At 47.5% G+C, this 19,873-nt stretch overlaps 2 protein-coding genes across 6 annotated transcripts in view; one reads left to right on the top strand and one right to left on the bottom strand.

Annotated features, from left to right (window-relative positions):
- topbp1 (DNA topoisomerase II binding protein 1) overlaps positions 1-2,548 on the top strand; it is an 88,678-nt gene extending 86,130 nt beyond the window's left edge. For both annotated transcript variants that reach the window (XM_033014770.1, XM_033014778.1), the window contains exons 27-28: positions 495-656; positions 2,192-2,548. In XM_033014770.1, coding sequence (XP_032870661.1) covers positions 495-656; positions 2,192-2,305 — 276 coding nt within the window. In that variant the 3' untranslated portion in view covers positions 2,306-2,548. The remainder of the gene's footprint in view (positions 1-494; positions 657-2,191) is intronic.
- Positions 2,549-4,252: 1,704 nt separating this feature from the next.
- The window catches only part of cdv3 (CDV3 homolog), a 39,569-nt gene continuing 23,948 nt past the window's right edge, over positions 4,253-19,873 (bottom strand). For 2 of the 4 annotated variants that reach the window (XM_033014815.1, XM_033014791.1), the window contains one exon: positions 10,755-12,404. In XM_033014815.1, the coding sequence (XP_032870706.1) occupies positions 12,278-12,404 (127 nt within the window). In that variant the 3' untranslated portion in view covers positions 10,755-12,277. Of the gene's footprint in view, positions 4,448-10,754; positions 12,405-19,873 lie in introns of those variants that run through there. The other 2 variants (XM_033014799.1, XM_033014809.1) reach the window with 2 other exon arrangements.

Consider the following 19,873-nt stretch of genomic DNA (forward strand, 5'->3'; position numbering starts at 1 on the left):
CACACAATAGGCTTTATTCCCAACAACAAACAATAGGGTCTAGAAGGCCAATACAATAAACTATTCACACAGTAGAGCTCTGGGGAGTGTTGTAGAGCAGAGGGATCTAGGAGTGCAGGTGTATTAGTTTAATTTATTGTCACATGTACCGAGGTTTTGTTACGTGCTATCCAGGCAGCGAAAAGACTTTACATGATTACAATTGAGCCATTTACAGGATAGATACATGATAAAGGTCTGAAGAAGGGTCTCAACCCGAAACATCGCCTATTTCCTTCGCTCCATAGATGCTGCCTCACCCGCTGAGTTTCTCCAGCATTTTATTTTGTCTGCCAATGTCTCCACCATCAGGCGACAAAGGTCTTTCACTGTCCCTCGCTACACGTGACAATAATCTAAACTGGACGCAAGTTCAACTCGACTATGGCACCACTGTAAACTCTGATTGATTTTGTGGCTGGCTTTGATGTAATATGGCTGTGCCTGTGTTTCAGGTCCTCCCCAATCACTTGCCCACGGACTACCAAGAGGCCACCCACCTGTTTGTTGACTTCGGCAAGCTGAAGGTGGAGGAGAGGAGGGTGAACCTGACCGAGGCCCTGGAACACGACGTACTCTGCCTCAAACCCGAATTCATTGCCGACTATCTGATACAGGTACGTCTGTCCCTCCTCCTCCCCCGACGTCTCCATTTGTTGCGTAGGCAGCCGCTTTTCAAGGGCGGCACGATGGCGCAGAGGAAGAGTCACCGCGTCACATAGAAACATAGGCAAAGAGTAGGAGTGAACGGGTCCTTTTCAGAATGGCAGGCAGTGGCGAGTGGAGTGCCGCAAGGCTCGGTGTTGGGGCTGCAACTGTTTACCATATATATTAATGATTTGGAAGAGGGAATTAAGAGCAACACTAGCAAGTTTGCAGATGACACAAAGCTGGATGGCAGTGTGAACTGTGAAGAGGATGTTAGGAAGTTGCAGGGTGACCTGGACAGGTTGAGTTAGTGGCAGATGCAGTATAATATAAATAAATGTGAGGTTATCCACTTTGGCGGCAAAAACAAGGGGGCAGATTATTATCTCAATGGGGTTAGGTTAGGTAAGGGGGAGGTGCAGCGAGACCTGGGCGTCCTTGTAAACCGGTCACTGAAAGTAAGCATGCAGGTACAGCAGGCAGTGAAGAAAGCTAATGGCACGTTGGCCTTCATAACAAGAGGAGTTGAGTATAGGAGCAAAGAGGACCTTCTGCAGTTGTACAGGGCCCTGGTGAGACCATTCCTGGAGTATTGTGTGCAGTTTTGGTCTCCAAATTTGAGGAAGGACATTCTTGCCATTGAGGGAGTGGAGCGTAGGTTCACCATGTTAATTCCCGGGATGGCAGAACTGTCATATGCTGAGAGAATGGAAAGACTGGGCTTGTATTCACTGAAATTTAGGATGAGATGGGATCTTATAGAAACATATAAGTTTATTAAGGGATTGGAGGGGTGGGAGATTGCATACTTCCCCGTTTCGACAATTGCAATCAACCTGGTGTACACAATCAAATAGTAGGCTGTGCACACCATACGCAAGAAGAAGGGATTGGACACGCTAGAGGCAGGAAACATGGTCCCGATGTTGGGGGAGTCCAGAACCAGGGGGCACCGTTTAAGAATAAGGGGTAGGCTATTTAGAACGGAGATGAGGAAAAACTTTTTCACCCAGAGAGTTGTGAGTCTGTGGAATTCTCTGCCTCAAAGGGCGGTGGAGGCAGGTAGAAACGTAGAAAATAGGTGCAGGAGTAGGCCATTCGGCCCTTCGAGCCAGCACCGCCATTCGATGTGATCATGGCTGATCCAGGTTCACTGGATGCATTTAAAAGAGAGTTAGATAGAGCTCTTGGGGCTAGTGGAATCAAGGGAGATGGGGAGAAGACAGGAACGGGGTACTGATTGGGGATGATCAGCCGTGATCACATTGAATGGCGGTGCTGGCTGGAAGGGCCGAATGGCCTACTCCTGCACCTGTTGTCTATGTGTCTAGGTACTGATTTGATCCTGGTCTTTTCTCGCCTCCAGCTCCTCACCACCCCCTCCCCCTCCCCCCCGCCACATAGTCGGGATTGAACCCGGGTATTTGGCGCTGTGAGGGCAAAACTCAGCCACTGCGCCACCGTGCCACCCCCATTATTTCACCACTTTCTCTTTAACTTTCAGGAGCGACCCCCTCCCGTTGAGAATTACTTCCTGACCACCGAGCCCGGGACTACAGCGCGGAAACGCAAGGTGTCCGACGATCACGCCGACTCGAAAAAGTGCCGCAAAACGTGAAGAGCAACGCTCCCCGGTTCAATAAACTGTCCACATCTTGTGCTCCAGAGAGGGGAGTCCGACTCAACTACATCTACAGACCAACATCAGTCATGTTCACCACTTCTGGGAGCAGAATGAGGCCATTCGGCCCGTCAAAGCTACACCATTTGTTCATGGCTGATCTATCTCTCCCTCTCTGTCGCCTTCATTCCTGCTGCTTGTAGGGTGAACGTTGGAACATTAAAAATAACGTGAAACCTACCGCCAGAGCCTCTTCAAAAGGGATGATTTGATTACATTTTTGTTTATATTTTAAATATATTTGCTTAGAAAATCTCAGTGTGGACTCAATGAGCTTTCGTATCCAATTAGGAAATCTGCATTTCCTAAACATAGTCTGCTTTGATCTGTCATTTTCACACCTTGCCCTTCCATGTCTCTAGACCTCCTCCCCCCCCCGACTCTCAGTCTAAAGGGTCTCGACACTAAATGTCACCCATTCTTTCTCTCCAGAGTTACTCCAGCATTTTTTGTCTATCTTCGGTGCAAACCAGCATCTGCAGTTCCTTCCTGCACGTGAATATGGAGGTGTGCGTTTTCACCTCTGTACCTCTTGCCCGATGGGAGAGGGGGGGAGAAGGTGGGACTGGCCCTTTATTATGCTGCTGGCAACATGAGGTATAAATGGAGTCGATGAAAGGGAGGTCGGTTTGTGTGATGGTCTGGGCTGCATCCGTCCGCAACTCTGCAATTTCTGCAGGTCTTGGATGGAGCTGTGATAGAACTGGTGTGAACGGGAGATCGATGATCGGCATGAGCTCGATGGGTCGAAAGGGCCTGTTTAGATGCTGTATTAACCTTGTGCAGGACAAACGTTTTCCATGCACAGGGTGGCGGGTGCCTGGAACGCGCTGTCAGGGGTGGTGGTGGAGGCACATACAATAATGCGGTTAAACAGACTTTTGGACAGAAACATGGCTATGCAGGGAATGGAGGGATATGGATTCTGTGCAGGCAGATAACTAGGGTCTGTTTCGGTCCATGTTAAACTCCCATGCCCACTCCATTTTAGTTGAGTTTATTGTCACGTGTACCGGAGTACAGTGAAAAACTTTTGTTGCGTGCTAACCAGTCAGCGGAAATACAACACATGATTTCAATTGAGTCGTTACAGTGTGTAGATACATGATAAGGGAATAACATGAAGTGCAGGGTCAAGTCCGATCAAGGAGAGTCCGAGGGTCACCAATCAGGTAGACGGTAGTTCAAAACCACTCTCTGGTTGTGATAGGATGGTTCAGTTGCCTGATAACAGCCGGGGTAGAAACTGTCCCTGAATCTGGAGGTGTGCGTTTTCACATTTCTGTGTCCTTTGCCTGATGGGAGTGGGTAGGAGAGGGAGTGACCAGGGTGCGACTCGTCCTTGATTCTGCTGCTGGCCTTGCCGAGGCAGCGTGAGGTATAAATCACACAATATTTATTTGCTATGGGGCTAGTGGAGTCAAGGGATACGGGGAGGAGGCAGGCACGGGTTATTGATAGGGGACAATCAGCCATGATCACAATGAATGGCGGTGCTGGTTCGAAGGGCCAAATGGCCTCCTCCCGCACCGATTTTCTATGTTTCTAAGATTGATCTGGTTGACACGGTGGTGCAGCAGAGACCCGGGTTCCACCCTGACTACGGGTGCTGTCTGTACGGAGTTTGCACGTTCTCCCTGTGACCTGCGTGGGTTTTCTCCGAGACCCCCAGTTTCCTCCCACACTCCAATGACGTACAGGCTTGTAAGTCAATTGGCTTGGTCTAAGTGTAAATTGTCCCTAGTGTGTGTGTAGGATAGTGTTAATGTGCGGGGATCGCTGGTCGGCACGGACTCGGTGGGCCGAAGGGCCTGTTTCCGCGCTGCATCTCTAAATTAAAATAAATAAATTAGTTTCAGAAAAATAACCACAGAAAGGCTGATGGATTGAAGCAATTAGTTGAGAACTTTAATGGTTTGCATTGCAGGTGAAAGTTCCAACTCAACAGATGAAGGTAATCGGTGATGTGATCTTACACAGATGATTGCCGTGCTGTTAAAGCCTCACTGGTATTCCACCTCTGGGGCAGCATAATGCTCACGGGATCCATCCTCATCATCCACTGTTGGCCAACCGGACCTGCGAACAAACGCAAGAACACATGGACATTACAGAAGTTTAATGAACTTTATGTGACTGTCAGTACCAGAAGCTGGCCACTCTTGTGTGCTGACAAGGTCATAAGTGATAGGAGCAGAATTAGGCCATTCGGCCCATCAAGTCCACTCCACCATTAAATGATGGCTGATCTATCTCTCCCTGCTAACCCCATTCTTCTGCCTTCTCCCCATACCCACTGACACCCGTACTGATCAAAAATCTATCCCTGCCTTAAACATATCAACTGACGGCCTCCACAGCCGCCTGTGGCAAAGAATCCCACAGATTCACCGCCCTCTGACTGAATGAATGTCTCCTCATCGCATTCCTAAAAAAACGTCCTTTAATTCTGAGGCTGTGACCTCTGGGCCTAGACTCTCCCACTAGTGGAAACATCCTCTCCACATCCACTCTATCCAGGCCTTTCACTATTCGGTATGTTTCAATGAGGTCCCCCTACATTCTTCTAAACTCCAGCGAGTACAGGCCCAATGCCGACAAACGCTCAACATAGGTTAACCCACTCATTCCTGGGATCATTCTTGTATCTCGCTCCCCAACCCAAATCGTACTAGCTTCTTGTTTTCACTGGTTTGAAGAAGGGTCTCGAACCGAAACGTCACACATTCCTTCTCTCCAGAGATGTTGCCTGTCCCGCTGAGTTACTCCGGCTTTTTGTGTCTGCAAACCAGCTCCTTCCTACACATCATTCTTGTAAATCTCTGGACCCTCTCTAGAGCCTGCTCATCCTTCCTCATATATGGGGCCCAAAACTGCTCACAATATTCCAAATACGGCCTTACCAGCACCTTATAGAGCCTCAGCATTACATCCCTGCACCAGCACTCCCAAGTCCCTTTGTACCTCCGATTTCTGGATTCTCTCCCCATTTAGAAAATAGTCTACGCCTTTATTCCTACTGCCACAGTGCATGACTCCACACTTTGCTACACTATATTCCATCTGCCACTTCTCTGCCCACTCTCCCAACCTGTCCAAGTCCTTCTGCAGAGTCCCTGCTTCCTCTACACTACCTGCCCCTCCACCTGTTTTTGTATCATCCACAAACTTGTCCACAAAGCCTTCAATCCCCTCGTCCAAATCGTTAATATACAACGTGAAGAGTAGCGGCCCCAGCACCGAGCCCTGCGGAACTCCACTAGTCACTGGCAGCCAAACAGACAAAGCCCCTTTTATTGCCCGCTGCCATCCAGCCAACCTGCTATCCACGCTGGCATCTGCCCTTTGATACCGTGGGCTCTTCTTCCTTAGCAGCCTCACATGTGGCATCTTATCAAAAGCTTTCTGAAATCTAAGCAACTGAAATCTACTGAAAATATAGGAGCAAAGAGGTCCTTCTGTAGTTGTAAAGGGCCCTAGTGAGACCACACCTGGAGTATTGTGTGCAGTTTTGGTCCCCTAATTTGAGGAAGGACATTCTTGCTATTGAGGGAGTGCAGCGTAGGTTTACAAGGTTAATTCCCGGGATGGCGGGACTGTCATTTGCTGAGAGAATTGAGCAGCTGGGCTTGTACACTCTGGAGTTTAGAAGGATGAGAGGGCATCTCATTGAAACATATATGATTGTTAAGGGTTTGGACACGCTAGAGGCAGGAAACATGTTCCCGATGTTGGGGGAGTCCAGAACCAGGGGCCACAGTTTAAGAGTAAGGAGTAAGCCATTTAGAACGGAGACGAGGAAACACTTCTTCTCACAGAGAGTGGTGGGTCTGTGGAATTCTCTGCCTCAGAGGGCGGAGGAGGCAGGTTCTCTGGATGCTTTCAAGAGAGAGTTAGATAGGGCTCTTAAAAATAGCGGAGTCAGGGGATATGGGGAGAAGGCAGGAACGGGGTACTGATTGGGGATGATCAGCCATGATCACATTGAATGGTGGTGCTGGCTCGAAGGGCCGAATGGCCTCCTCCTGCACCAATTGTCTATTGTCTATTGATACATAACCAACACCGGCAGACATATCTGGTCAGAAACGAAACTTTGAAACCAATTAGTAAGGATGACAATTATAAAATGAAATTCCAAAAATTGATCTCTTAACATATCCAACAAGGCAGTCTTAGATATTGTGCATCTCTTAAGGTCAAAAGAACTGCCTGGGTAAAAACCTCTGGTACTATTCTGCTCTGTTCAGTTTTAAATAGATTCTTATGCTTTTAAATATCTGAGTGATAATAGAACTCCTCTCTTACCAGTGACCCATAGGCGCAAGTCGAATATAGAACAGGACAGGAACAGGCCCTTAGGCACACAATGTCGGTGACGAACTTGACACCAAGCCGAACTAATCCCCTCTGCCTGCTCGTGACCCATATCCCTCCATCCCTCACATATCCATTTAGTTTCTTCAACACCACTATTCGTTTAGTTTAGCAGTACAGCACGGAAACAGGCCCTTCTGCCCATTGCACCGACCAGTGATAGAAACAGAAAATAGGTGCTGGAGTAGGCCATTCGGCCCTTCGAGCCAGCACCGCCATTCAATCTGATCGTCGTGTTCCTGCTTTTTCCCCCATATCGCTTTAGCCCGAAGAGCTAAATCTAACTCTCTTGAAAACATCCAGTGACTCGGCCTCCACTGCCTTCTGTGGGAGAGAATTCCATAGACAATAGGTGCAGGAGTGGGCTAGACAACCTGCGCCCCAAGATCCCTCCGTACATCAATGGTGAAACCAAGGAGCGGCACAAAATCTAGTCCGTCAGCTTCAGACGTTTAGTTCATAAGCTGCAGCCCCGGGAGAAATCAATCCCACACAGGAGTTGGCGGGGAGAACGCACAAACTTTCTACAGGCAGCATCCGTAGTCAGGATTGATCTGGTCTCTGGCAGCAACTGTGAGGCAGCAACTCAACTGCTGCGCCACCTTGCCACCCGACACAGAGCAGGATCAGGCTATTCGGCCCATCTAGTCTACTCCACCATTCAATTGTGTCTGATCGGTCTTTCCCTCTCATTTGGATCCCTCACCTCTCTCTCACCCGGCATCTTTAAATGATTTATTTCATAGATGCATGAACAATAGATGCAGGAGTAGGCCATTCAGCCCTTCGAGCCAGCACCGCCATTCAATGTGATCATGGCTGATCATCCCCAATCAGTACCCCGTTCCTGCCTTCTCCCCATATCCCCTGACTCCGCTATCTTTAAGAGACCTATCTACCTCGCTCTTGAAAGTATCCAGAGAACCGGCCTCCACCGCCCACTGTGGCAGAGAATTCCACAGATTCCCCCCTTATTCTTAAACTGTGGCGCCGTATACTGGACTCCCCCAACCTCCGCACACTAACACTGCCCCACACCCACCAGCAACTTTTTTTTTACATTAATACCAAACCTGTACGTCCTTGGAATGTGGGGCGAAACTGAAGATCTTGGGGAAAAACCACGCAGGTCACGGGGAGAACGTGCAAACTCCGTACAGACAGCACCCGTAATCAGGATGGAATCCGGATGGCTCTGAGCCACTGTGCGCTCATTGTGCCTGCCTCCATCACCACCCCTGGCAGCGCATCTCAGACGCCATCATCACCCTGTGTAAAAAGATGTTGCCCCACACATCTCCTTTAAATCTTATTCCTCTCACCTTAAACCTCTGTCCAGTCCCTCCCCAGATGCTGCCTGACCCCGAGTTCCTCCAGCACTTGAGGTTTGCTCAAGATTCCAGCATCTGCAGTTTCTTGTGTCTCCATGGCATTTGAAGAATTGTGGACGCAGCCCAGATCATCACAAACCAACCTCCCTTCCATCGAGTCCATCTACACCTCACGCTGCCTCGGCAAGGCCAGCAGCATCATCAAGGACCAGCTCCCCCTCCCATTCCAAATCCTACCTTTCTGTCCCGGGCCTCCTCCATTGCCAGAGTGAGTCCCACCGCAAATTGGAGGAGCAGCACCTCATATTCTGCTTGGGTAGTTTTCACCCCAGCGGTATGAACATTGACTTCTCCAATTTCAGGAAGTCCTTGCTTTCTCCTTCAAGAGACAATAGGTGCAGGAGTAGGCCATTCGGCCCTCGAGCCAGCAGCACCATTCAATGTGATCATGGCTGATCATCCCCAATCAATACCCCGTTCCTGCCTTCTCCCCATATCCCCTGACACCGCTATTTTTAAGAGCCCTATCTAGCTCTCTCTTGAAAGCATCCAGAGAACCTGCCTCCACCACCCTCTGAGGCAGAGAATTCCACACTCACCACTCTGTAAGAAAAAGTGTTTCCTCGTCTCCGTTCTAAATGGCTTATTCCTTATTCTTAAACTGTGGCCCCTGGTTCTGGACTCCCCCAACATCGGGAACATGTTTCCTGCCTCTACCGTGTCCAAACCCTTAACAATGTTATATGTTTCAATGAGATCCCCTCTCATCCTTCTAAACTCCAGAGTTTACAAGCCAAGCTGCTCCTTTCTCTCAGCATATGACAGTCCCGCCATCCCAGGAATTAACCTTGTAAACCTATGCTGCACTCCCTCAATAGCAAGAATGTCCTTCCTCAAATTAGGGGACCAAAACTGCACACAATACTCCCTTCCTTCGCAGCTCTCACAGCCTACTGTCTCCGCCTCTTCCTTTCTTTTTGCCGCCCCCCTCCCCAACATCAGTCTGAAGAAGGGTCTCGACCCGAAACGTCAACTATTCCTTCTCTCCTTAGATGCTGCCTCACCCACTGAGTTTCTCCAGCATTTCTGTCCACCTTTGATTTTTCCAGCATCTGCAGTTCCTTCTTAAACAGTAGCTCTGCTCAACAGCCCAAAAGTCTGTAGCCTTTTTTCAGTCTGGTCCGTTATCTCAACATGTTTAAATGGTGAAGGAGGACTCTCTCGAACTTCTACAGGTGCACAGTAGAGAGCATGCTGACTGGTTGCATCGTGGCTTGGTTCGGCAACTTGAGCGCCCTGGAGAGGAAAAGACTACAAAAAGTAGTAAACACTGCCCAGTCCATCATCGGCTCTGACCTTCCTTCCATTGAGGGGATTTATTGCAGTCGCTGCCTCAAAAAGGCTGGCAGTATCATCAAAGACCCACACCATCCTGGCCACACACTCATCTCCCTGCTACCTTCAGGTAGAAGGTACAGGAGCCTGAAGACTGCAACGACCAGGTTCAGGAATAGCTGTTTCCCCACAGCCATCAGGCTATTAAACCTGGCTCGGACAAAACTCTGATTATTAACAACCCATCATCTGTTATTTGCACTTTATCATTTTATTTATTCATGTGTGTATATATTTATATTATGGTATATGGACACACTGATCTGTTTTGTAGTAAATGCCTACTATGTTCTGTTGTGCTGAAGCAAAGCAAGAATTTCATTGTCCTATACAGGGACACATGACAATAAACTCACTTGAACTTGAACTAAATTATAATGTTTTATTTTTAACTGTTTGCTGGATATTGTGTTTTTATCCGTTTGCTTGCAAAGCACCAAGGCAAATTTCTTGTACGTACACATACTTGGCTAATAACATTTTTATTAGTTATTCATTCAAAGAAATGAGGTGTTGAGTGCTGGTCACACATAGCTTGTGAAGTTGGTACACATAGCTGGTACTAAACCTTGAACCTTCTGGGGATGAGGTGGGAACGTGGCAGTTTATTTCTAGGGGCTATTTTGTTGCAGGAAAAACATTTGAGTATGAGAAAAGGTTGGGTTGACATCTTCTCGATGTCAAGATTTACAGCACGGGAACAGGCCCTTCGGCCCGCGCCGATCATCGGTCACCTCGTACACTAACACTACCCTACACACACACACACACACTGGGGACAATTTCCAGGAGCCAATCAGCCTACTGACCTGCAGTTATTTGGAGTGTGGACAATAAAAGACCTTTGAAACCGGAGCAAACCCGGAGTCACGGGGAGAACGCTCGTGAAGTTTTTACAACATGTTGAAAAATGTCCATGAGAGTCCCAAGTACCTACGAGCAGCAATTACCCGTAATTCTCAGAGTTCGAATCAGGGGATACTCGGGAGAACTCTTGAATTACCTCGTACAGTGGGACAGGCACTTAACACTATCCTACGCACTAGAGACAATTGACGGAAACTAAGTAACCTACAAACCTGCACCTCTTTGTAGTGTGGGAGGAAACCGGAGCACCCGGAGATGGTCACAGGGAGAACGTACAAACTCTGTACAGACAGCACCCGTAGTCAGGATGGAACCCGGGTCTCTGACGCTGTGAGGCAGCAACTCTACTGCTGCAATTTGAAAGTAGTTTAGTTTGCCACCGACGTTTAGTTGTTCGAATGAAAAATATTCACACGTTGCAGATTTATTGATTTATTTCAATTTCTTTTCCACCAGTACAGTCATAATACATTCCCAGGATTCAAATATGTTCAGACAATAGCTGCTGTTCCATTTATATAGCACAAAATAGGATCTAAATCTGCACCTTAATGCAACCCAATGATGCCCCCCCAACTGTTGCTGTTAGTTCTTGAACAGGGAATTAGTTTCATTGCAAGTTAGAAGGAAGGGGATTTGAAAATACAACTGGTTGGAGCCGAAGACGCACTTGTTTCACGCTGCCCAATTTTACAAGTGGTCTTCCAGCTTCAAGAAAATACTGTACCAGCCGTTATAAATAGTTCTACAGTTGCCACCGTTAAACTTTATCTTCCCCTTAACCCCTCCCACGTTAAGGCTCCGTAATAATTACATAAATACACAACGAAGTCGGACTCATTATTCAACCTGCGGAGATTGTGGCAAGTGCTGTCATTTGTGACACGTAGCAAAGGCTAGAGTTTGATTGTTCGGATGAGATTAGGCGAATAATTCTTAATGGAACACTTGTTTGAACCTCCCTGTTTTCCGCTCCCCAGTCAAGTTCCAGATTTAAAAAAACTCTGTCACCACTTTGGTTTTCTATCCATGTTACTAACGCTAGAGGCTGTATTGAAGGGGGTGGGGGTGGGGGTGGGGGTCGTGAAGTGGTGCCGCCACTTGCAAAGCAAGCGCAAATCTAAAATGAACACTTATCCAAGATCCATGTTAGATTACGGTTCTTTAGAGCATCAGGGACACTGGGAAAGAACATTGTGTTTATATACTTCAGCACAACTTGCCACAGCGTACAGATGACGACAAACATATCAAGAATGATTTTTAGACCAGGAGGCGGTGCAGTCAGAGCCATTGCATGGAGCTAGTCAAGTCACAAATTGAAAACTAGATTTTTTTTTGTGTTTTAAATAGGCTCCACACAAGATAGTTTTTTAAAAATAAAACTTGTTTGACGGTAAGGTCACTTGACGTTAATGTAGTCTGGAGTTGGCTTTGTAGACCGACATACTATTTCTATTTCTGCTGCCAGGGATTGAGCAGATGAACGAACACTCTGCTGTTGTGACGCCCCGTTTATAAAGCGACGGCAGGTGAGCTACACCTCTGAGGTCGTCACCCTTGAAGCTCAACATTCAACTCGAAAGCAGGAATATAAACAAAAGGAACCATTTTAGCGGCTGCTTTCCCCCCCCCCCGATCATTAGCCAAAACAAAAGTCGCCCCAAGACTGGCAGTTCATTCATGGCCTTGCATCAATTCAGTGTCCGTAAGCAGATGACAGCAGGGATGTGCTTCAAGCTTTCAATTCGCATGATGCCGTGTAGATGCCTCGTTTGTCCACAGAAGCCTACGCCACCTCAATTAAACTCGTTTTTGTTCTCTCTCTCTCTCTCTCTCTCTCTCTCTGGCATTGTGTGGTGAAGACAGGTGGGTTCCACGTTGCATTAGTTACCTGGGATGGAACAGAGCAGGCAGCCTGTAAAATAAGCACCAACTTTTACTGCTCTTCAAGAACAGCAAACTGGTTGCCAAGTTCTAGCTGAACGGACTGACTTTTAGCACCATCCTCCCTGGCTCTGTTTTTGTATTTCACCATCTCAAAGGTCTTTTCCATTTCTTTATCTCTGGGGGAAAAATAAGTTGTGATCAGCTAGACAAATGGTCAAAACACAAAAAGTAAAGAAAACGTGTCCAAACTGAGATTAGATTAACCCGCCACACTCGTGGCCTCGCTATTCCATGAATGTTTCAATTGCCAAGTACAAACTCTAGAGCCAGAGGGTGTCAATGGCTATGGGGAGAAGGCAGGAGAACTGGGTTGAGAGGAAAAGATAGATCAGCCGTGATCAAATGGTGGAGTAGACTGAACATGTTGAATGGCCTAATTCTGCCCATATGGTATGTGGTCTCATGGTCTCAATCTGTGGCATTCATTGCCACAGGAGGCCAAGTCATTTGGGTATTTTTAAAGCAGAGGTTGATAGGTTCTTGATGAATAGGGGTGTCAAAGGCAGGAGAATGAGGTTGAGAGGGAAAGATGGATCGGCCAGGACTATGGTGGAGTGGGCTGGATGGGCTAAATCCGCTCCTGAGCTCTTATCCCCTGCTGGAGGAGGTAGTTGAGGCAGGTACTTTTGCAATGATCAAGAAACATTTAGACAGGTACATGGATCGGATGGGTTTAGAGGGATATGGGTCAAACGCATTATAGATGGACTATTATAGATGGGGCATGTTGGTCTGCATGGACAAGTTGGGCCGAAGGACCTGTTTCCATGCCATATGACTCCATGTCTCATGATCTTAAATGAACAGGCGATTCAATGAGGAAGATCGACCAGATTATAAAGTGTATGTATATGGGTGTAATGCAGACTGCAGAGTTCTCCCAAACCCAGAAAATAATACCCATTCTAGAAATGTAATCAGGTCCTTCTGAAGGCAATAGCAGTGACAGCAAGTCTTACAGAGGTAATAATACAAAACAAATGGGGGCTGAGGAATGAATTCAAGGAATGACAAGAGACCCATGGCACTTAACACTTCTCGTTCAACCTGCAGACACAACTGTGCTCCACTTTGGCATTGGACAAAAAGGCAAGACCCGTCCCTTAATACTAAGGCAGAAAAGAAGCATTTGCAGTTCAATAGAACTTCTGTATAATGTAAATTGTATGGGCGGCACGGTGGAAGCAGCGGTAGAGTTGCTGCCTCACAGCGCCAGAGACCCGGTTTTGAACCTGACTACAGGTGCTGCCTGCACGGAGTTTGTACGTTCTTCTCGTGACCTGCGTGGGTTTTCTCCAAGATCTTTGGTTTCCCTCCATACTCCAAAGATGTAGAGGTTTGCAGGTTAGTTGGCTTGGTATAAATGTAAAATTATCCATAGTGCGTACAGGATATTGTTACAGTGCGAGGATCGATCGCTGGTCGACACAGACTCAGTTATTACAGTCTATTACTAAACTGGCTAAACTATGAACATGAAAGCTCGACAAATATCAAAATTAATGTTTCAGTGCCGAGTCACAAATTTGAGTGAGTTGAATATCAGACCTGCTCGACTGTAATGCGAAAAGGAATGGTCATATTCTTTCAAACTCAATTCTTATTTTAATACTCATTCTGACAGATGGACATTAAAATTTAGAAATACAGCGCAGAAACAGGCCCTTCGGCCCACCGAGTCTGCACCAACCATTAACCGAGTCCACACTAACGCTATCCTACACACGAGGGACAATTTACAATTTACACCAAAGCCAATTAACCTACAAACCCGCACGTCTTTGGAGAGTGGGAGGAAACCGGAGCACCCGGAGAAATCCCACGCAGGTCACAGGGAGAACATGCAAACTCCATACAGACAGCACCCGTAGTCAGGATGGGACCCGGGTCTCTGGCGCTGTGAGGCAGCAACTCTACCGCTGCGCCACCGTGCTTTTTGTCCAACCATCAGCTATCAAACCACCCCACTCCCGGACAGAGTTCCGCCATTACCTGCTCGGCCATGTCCTGCCCCTCCTCTCTTCCAGATTCCCCCCCTCACCCCGCCCACAAACTAATGAAGGGCCCCGACCTGAAACGTCACCTATCCATGTTCTCCACAGATGCTGCCTGACCGGCGGAGTTACTCCAGCACTCTGTGAAACGTCACCTATCCATGTTCTCCACAGATGCTGCCTGACCCGCGGAGTTACTCCAGCACTCTGTGAAACGTCACCTATCCATGTTCTCCACAGATGCTGCCCGACCTGCTGTCTTTTTTTTAAAATGACCTCCGATTCCACTGGAACCTAGGGCAGGGAAGTTGAGTTGACCACATTGGTGGATCTGGAGATTGACACAGAGTGCTGGAGTAACTCAGCGGGACAGGCAGCATCTGTGGAGAACATGGATAGGTGACGTTTCACAGAGTGCTGGAGTAACTCAGCGGGACAGGCAGCATCTCTGCACTAAACGTTATTCCCTTATCATGTATCTATACACTGAAAAAGGTTCAATTGTAACCATGTATTGTCTTCCTGCTGACTTGTTAAAAGCTTTTCACTGATACATACGTAGACATAACTACATAGATAATAGGTGCAGGAGTAGGCCATTTGGCCCTTCGAGCCAGCACCGCCATTCAATGTGATCATGGCTGATCATCCACAATCAGTACCCCGTTCCTGCCTTCTCCCCATATCCCTTGAGCCCTAAGAGCTCCATCTAACTCTCTTTTGAAAGCATCCAGTGTATCGGCCTCCACTGCCTTCTGAGGCAGAGAATTCCACAAATGGGCCATTCTTAGTCACGTGTGCGACCTAAAAGATGAAAATTTGTGGTACACATCTTCTAATTCTGACAGCACTACAGGTATATTGTGCTGTGCTGCATATATGAATTATACATTTTTAGGTTTATCAAGTGAAATGTTTATGTTACGCTGACAATATTTGTTTAGGATCAGAGGCCAAATGTGGCTGGTCACGTGTGTGATATTGGTTCATTTTCCAAATTCATAACTGTGTGAAAAAGGATTTCCTCATCTCCATTCTAAATGGCCTACCTCTTTTTCATAAAATGTGGCCCCTGGTTCTGGACTTCCCCAACACTGGGAACATGTTTCCTGCATCCAGCGCGTCCAATCCCTTAATTATTTTACATGTTTCTATAAGATACCCTCTCATCCTTCTAAAGTCCAGTCGCTCCATTCTGTCATCATATGACAGTCTCGACATCCTGACATTCCCACAATTAACCTTGTAAACCTACGCTGCACTCCCTCAATAGCAAGAATGTCCTTCCTCAAATTAGGGGACCAAAACTGCACACAATACTCCAGGTGTGGTCTCACTAGGGCCCGGTACAACTGCGGAAGGACCTCTTTGCTCCTATACTCAACCCCTCTCGTTATGAAGGCCAACATGCCATTGGCTTTCTTCACTGCCTGCCGTACCTGCATGCTTACTTTCAGTAGATGGTCGTCAGAAATTACAGCAGGATATCAATCAGTGGGCAAGTGGGCTGAGGAATGGTTAATGGAGTTTAATAGATAGGTGCGAGGTGCGTCATTTTGGAAAGTCAAACCAGGCCAGGGTCGAGGGCAAAAATCAGCCTGAAAAAGAGTCTCGACCCAAAACGTCACCCATTCCTTCTCTCCAGAGACGCTGCCTGTCCCGCTGAATTACTCCAGCACTTTAGGTCTACCTTCTCTTTAAACCAGCATCTGCAGTTCTTTCCTATACACGGATCTAGGGGAGTGTTGTAGAGCAGAGGGATTGAGTGCATGTACAGAGTTTCTCGCAGGAGACGTTGTAAGTAGATAGGGTGGTCAGGGAGGCTGCCGTCCGGAATCTTGGCCATCGTCAGTCAGTCAGGGCATTGAGTACGGAAGTTGGGATCATAAGGTCATAAGAAACAGGAGTAGAATCAGGCCATTCGGCCCATCAAGGCAACTCCGCCCTTCAATCTTGGCTGATCTATCTATCTCTCCCTCCCAACCCCATTTTCCTGCCTTCTCCCAATAACATCTGACACCCGTACCAATCAGGAAATGTCATGTTACAATTGTACAAGATGTTGGGTAAGGCCGCACTTATGGAGTATTGGGTTTGGTTTTGGTCGCCTTGCTATATGAAGGATGTTGTCAGGACTTGAGGGCCTGAGCTGTAGGCAGAGTTTGGGCAGATTAGGAATATTCCATGCAGCGCAGGAGGATGGGGGTGTTCTTGCAGAAGTGTATAAAAGATCACGAGGGGAATAGATTGGGTGAATGAACGGACTCTTTTACCCAGAGCAGTGGAATCAAGAACCTGAGGACATAAGGTTTTAATTTAGTTTATTGTCACGTGTACCGAGATACAGAGATTTTTTGTTGTTGTTGTGTGCTATCCAATTATCGAAAAGACTAAACATGAATACAATCAAAGGTAGACAAAAATGCTGGAGAAACTCAGCGGGTGAGGCAGCATCTATGGAGCGAAGGAAATAGGCAACGTTTCGGGTCGAGACCCGGAAGGGTCTCGACCCGAAACGCCGCCATTTCCATCGCTCCATAGATGCTGCCTCACCCGCTGAGTTTCTCCAGCATTTTTGTCTACCTTCGATTTCCAGCATCTGCAGTTCCTTCTTAAACACATGATTACAATCAAGGTGAGCACAGTGTACAGAGACAGGATAAATGGAATAAGGTGCGAGGAAAGATTGAATGAGAACCTGAGGGGCAACGTATTCCCAACAGAGGGTGGTGAATACTCATGCTACGGGGGGGGGGGGAAGGAACTAAGTCAGGAATTTAAGAGCAGTTGGACAAGTCTGTCTCAGAGGGTGGCGGAGGCAGGTTCTCTGGATGCTTTCAAGAGAGAGCTAGATAGGGCTCATAAATAGCAGTCAGGGGATATGGGGAGAAGGCAGGAACGGGGTACTGATTGGGGATGATCAGCCATGCTCACATTGAATGGCGGTTCTGGCTCGAAGGGCCGAATGGCCAACTCCTGCGCCTATTGTCTATGTACATGGATAGGAAAGGTTTAGAGGGATATGGGCCAAACGCGGGGGAGGGTGGAGAGAGTGTAAGTGGGGCATCTTGGGCAGGGTGGGCAGTTTCTCTGCTGTATGACTTGACTAAAACTGGAGAGAGCTGAAAAGATAAGAGCGGCGAAGGTCAAGTGAGACTTGGCACGAGTCCATTTACAGATTGAAATGCCACTGACACACAGAAAACCAAACAAAACAGAGTCGGTGTTTACATCGGAGAATGCAGTTCAGAGGCGGAGCATTGCAAGCCATCAGGATACAGGTTACCCACCCCAAGAATTTGCCACTTGGAAGAAATGTTATCCATGATGTAGGGAGACACCAACATAGAACACAGAAAAGTACAGCGCAGAAAGAGGTCCCTCGGCCCATAATGTCTATGCAAACATAATTCTTAGACAAACTAATCTTGTCTGCAAGCACGTGATCCATATTCCACCACATCCATGTGCTATCCAAGCCTATGAAATGCTACTGATCTATCGGGACAAGTAGCATCTCTGGAGAGAAGGAATGAGTGACGTTTCGGGTCGTGACCCTTCTTCAGATGTCTGAAGGGCCTTGACCCGAAAAGTCACCCATTCCTTCTCTCCAGAGATGCTGCCTGTCCCGCTGAGTTACTCCAGCTTTTTGTGTCTATCTTCAGTTTAAACCAGCATCTGCAGTTCCTTTCTACACTCTGTGGAATTCTCTGCCTCAGAGGGCGATGGAGGCCGGTTCTCTGGATGCTTTCAAGAGAGAACTAGATAGGGCTCTTAAAAATAGAGTCTGGGGATATAGGAAGAAGGCAGGAACGGGGTACTGATTGGGGATGATCAGCCATGATCACAGTGAATGGCGATGCTGGCTCGAAGGGCCGAATGGCCTACTCCTGTACCTATTGTCTATTGTTCTATCGGTCTCCACCACCACTCCTGGCAGTATATTCCAGGCACCCACCATCCTGTGTTAAACAAATCCTCTCCTGCATGATCTTCCTTAAAATTTGCCACTCTCACCTTAAAGTTATGCCCTATTTGACATTTTTTCCACGTTCTGACCTATCGATGCCTCTCAATTTAATGCACAATCAGGTCTCCCCCTCAGCCGCTGACACTCCAGAGAAAGCAATCACCATTTGTCCAAACTCTCCTTGTAACTATTATCCCACAATTCCAGCAGTATCCTGGTAAACCTCCTCTGCACCCTCTCCAAAACACCCATACACTTCCTGTAAAGGGGCGACCAGAACGGCACACAATACTGCAAATGCAGCATGACCAAAGTATTAGAGAGCGTGTAGATAAGAACTGCAGACGCTGGTTTGTACCGAAGATAGACATAAAGTGCTGGGAGTAACTCAACGGGTCAGACAGAATTTCTGGAGAAAAAGGACGGGCGAAGTTTCCGGTCAGGACCCTTCTTCAAACAAAGTCTTGCTGACTCTTATAGTCAATGCCCCAAGCAATGAAGGCAAGCGTATCGTATGCCTTCTTTGCTAAACTGGTCGCTAAACACTAACTCCCCCTCCCATTCCCACACTGACTTTTCTGTCCTTGGTCTCTTCCATTTTCAGTCTGACAATGGAGGATGCCAAATGCAAATTGGAGGAACAGCACCTTATATTTTGTTTGGGCAGCTGACACCCCAGCAGTATGCATATTGATTTCTCTGACTTCAAGTGGCCCTTGCTTTCCCCCTCTCCCCTCCCCTCCTCCATCTTAGTTCCTTGACAAATCTAACTGTCCCCCTGATTAGATTGTATCTCAGTTCCCTTACACTGGATAACAATGACCTATTCTACATTTCCCTTGATCTCTGGTTTTCACACCTTACCCTTCCATATCTCTCTCCCCCTCCCCTGACTATCAGTCTGAAGAAGGGTCTCGACCCGAAGCGTCACCCATTCCTTCTCTCCAGAGTGACTCCAACATTTTGTGTCTCCCTTCTTGACCACGTTATCTACTTGATTAGTTTTTGTTTTGGAGCTAACAGCTTGACTAACAGCCCTTCACCCCACCAAGGCCACGCCGACCGTGGATCACCCGTACACGAGTTCTAAGTTATCCCCGTCTGGCATCCATCCTACACAGCAATTTACAGAAGCACAAACTCTGCACAGGCAGCACCCCGAGGTCAGGATGGAACCCGGGTATCTGGCGCTGTAAGGCTGCAGCTCTACCCGCTGCGCCACTGTGCCCCCACTGCCGCAGCGTACCCACTTTTAGGGATCTACGAACTTGCGCCCCAAGATCCCATCTAGTGTAGATGGGACATGTTGGTCAGTGTGGGCAAGTTGGGCCAAAGGGCTTGTTTCCTTGCTGTGTGACAATGACTCTGTCAGGTGTTTATCGAAAAATCCTTTAAATGCATTTAGCTCTCTGCCTCCTCCACCACCAACCCTGGCAGCAAGTTCCCGGCACCCACCCACTATGCAAATATAAAACTTGCCCCGCACATCTCCTTTAAACTTTGCCAACTCGTAAAGCTATTAAAATGCAACTAAAGCACAGAACAAATGTTTTAACACTCAGTTTAAACGATGAAAATTATAACTTACTGAACACAATTACTGCTCTGTACAAAGTCTGTA

The sequence above is a fragment of the Amblyraja radiata genome, chromosome 2 (assembly GCF_010909765.2).
Source record: "Amblyraja radiata isolate CabotCenter1 chromosome 2, sAmbRad1.1.pri, whole genome shotgun sequence".
Classification (NCBI taxonomy): Eukaryota; Metazoa; Chordata; class Chondrichthyes; order Rajiformes; family Rajidae; genus Amblyraja; species Amblyraja radiata.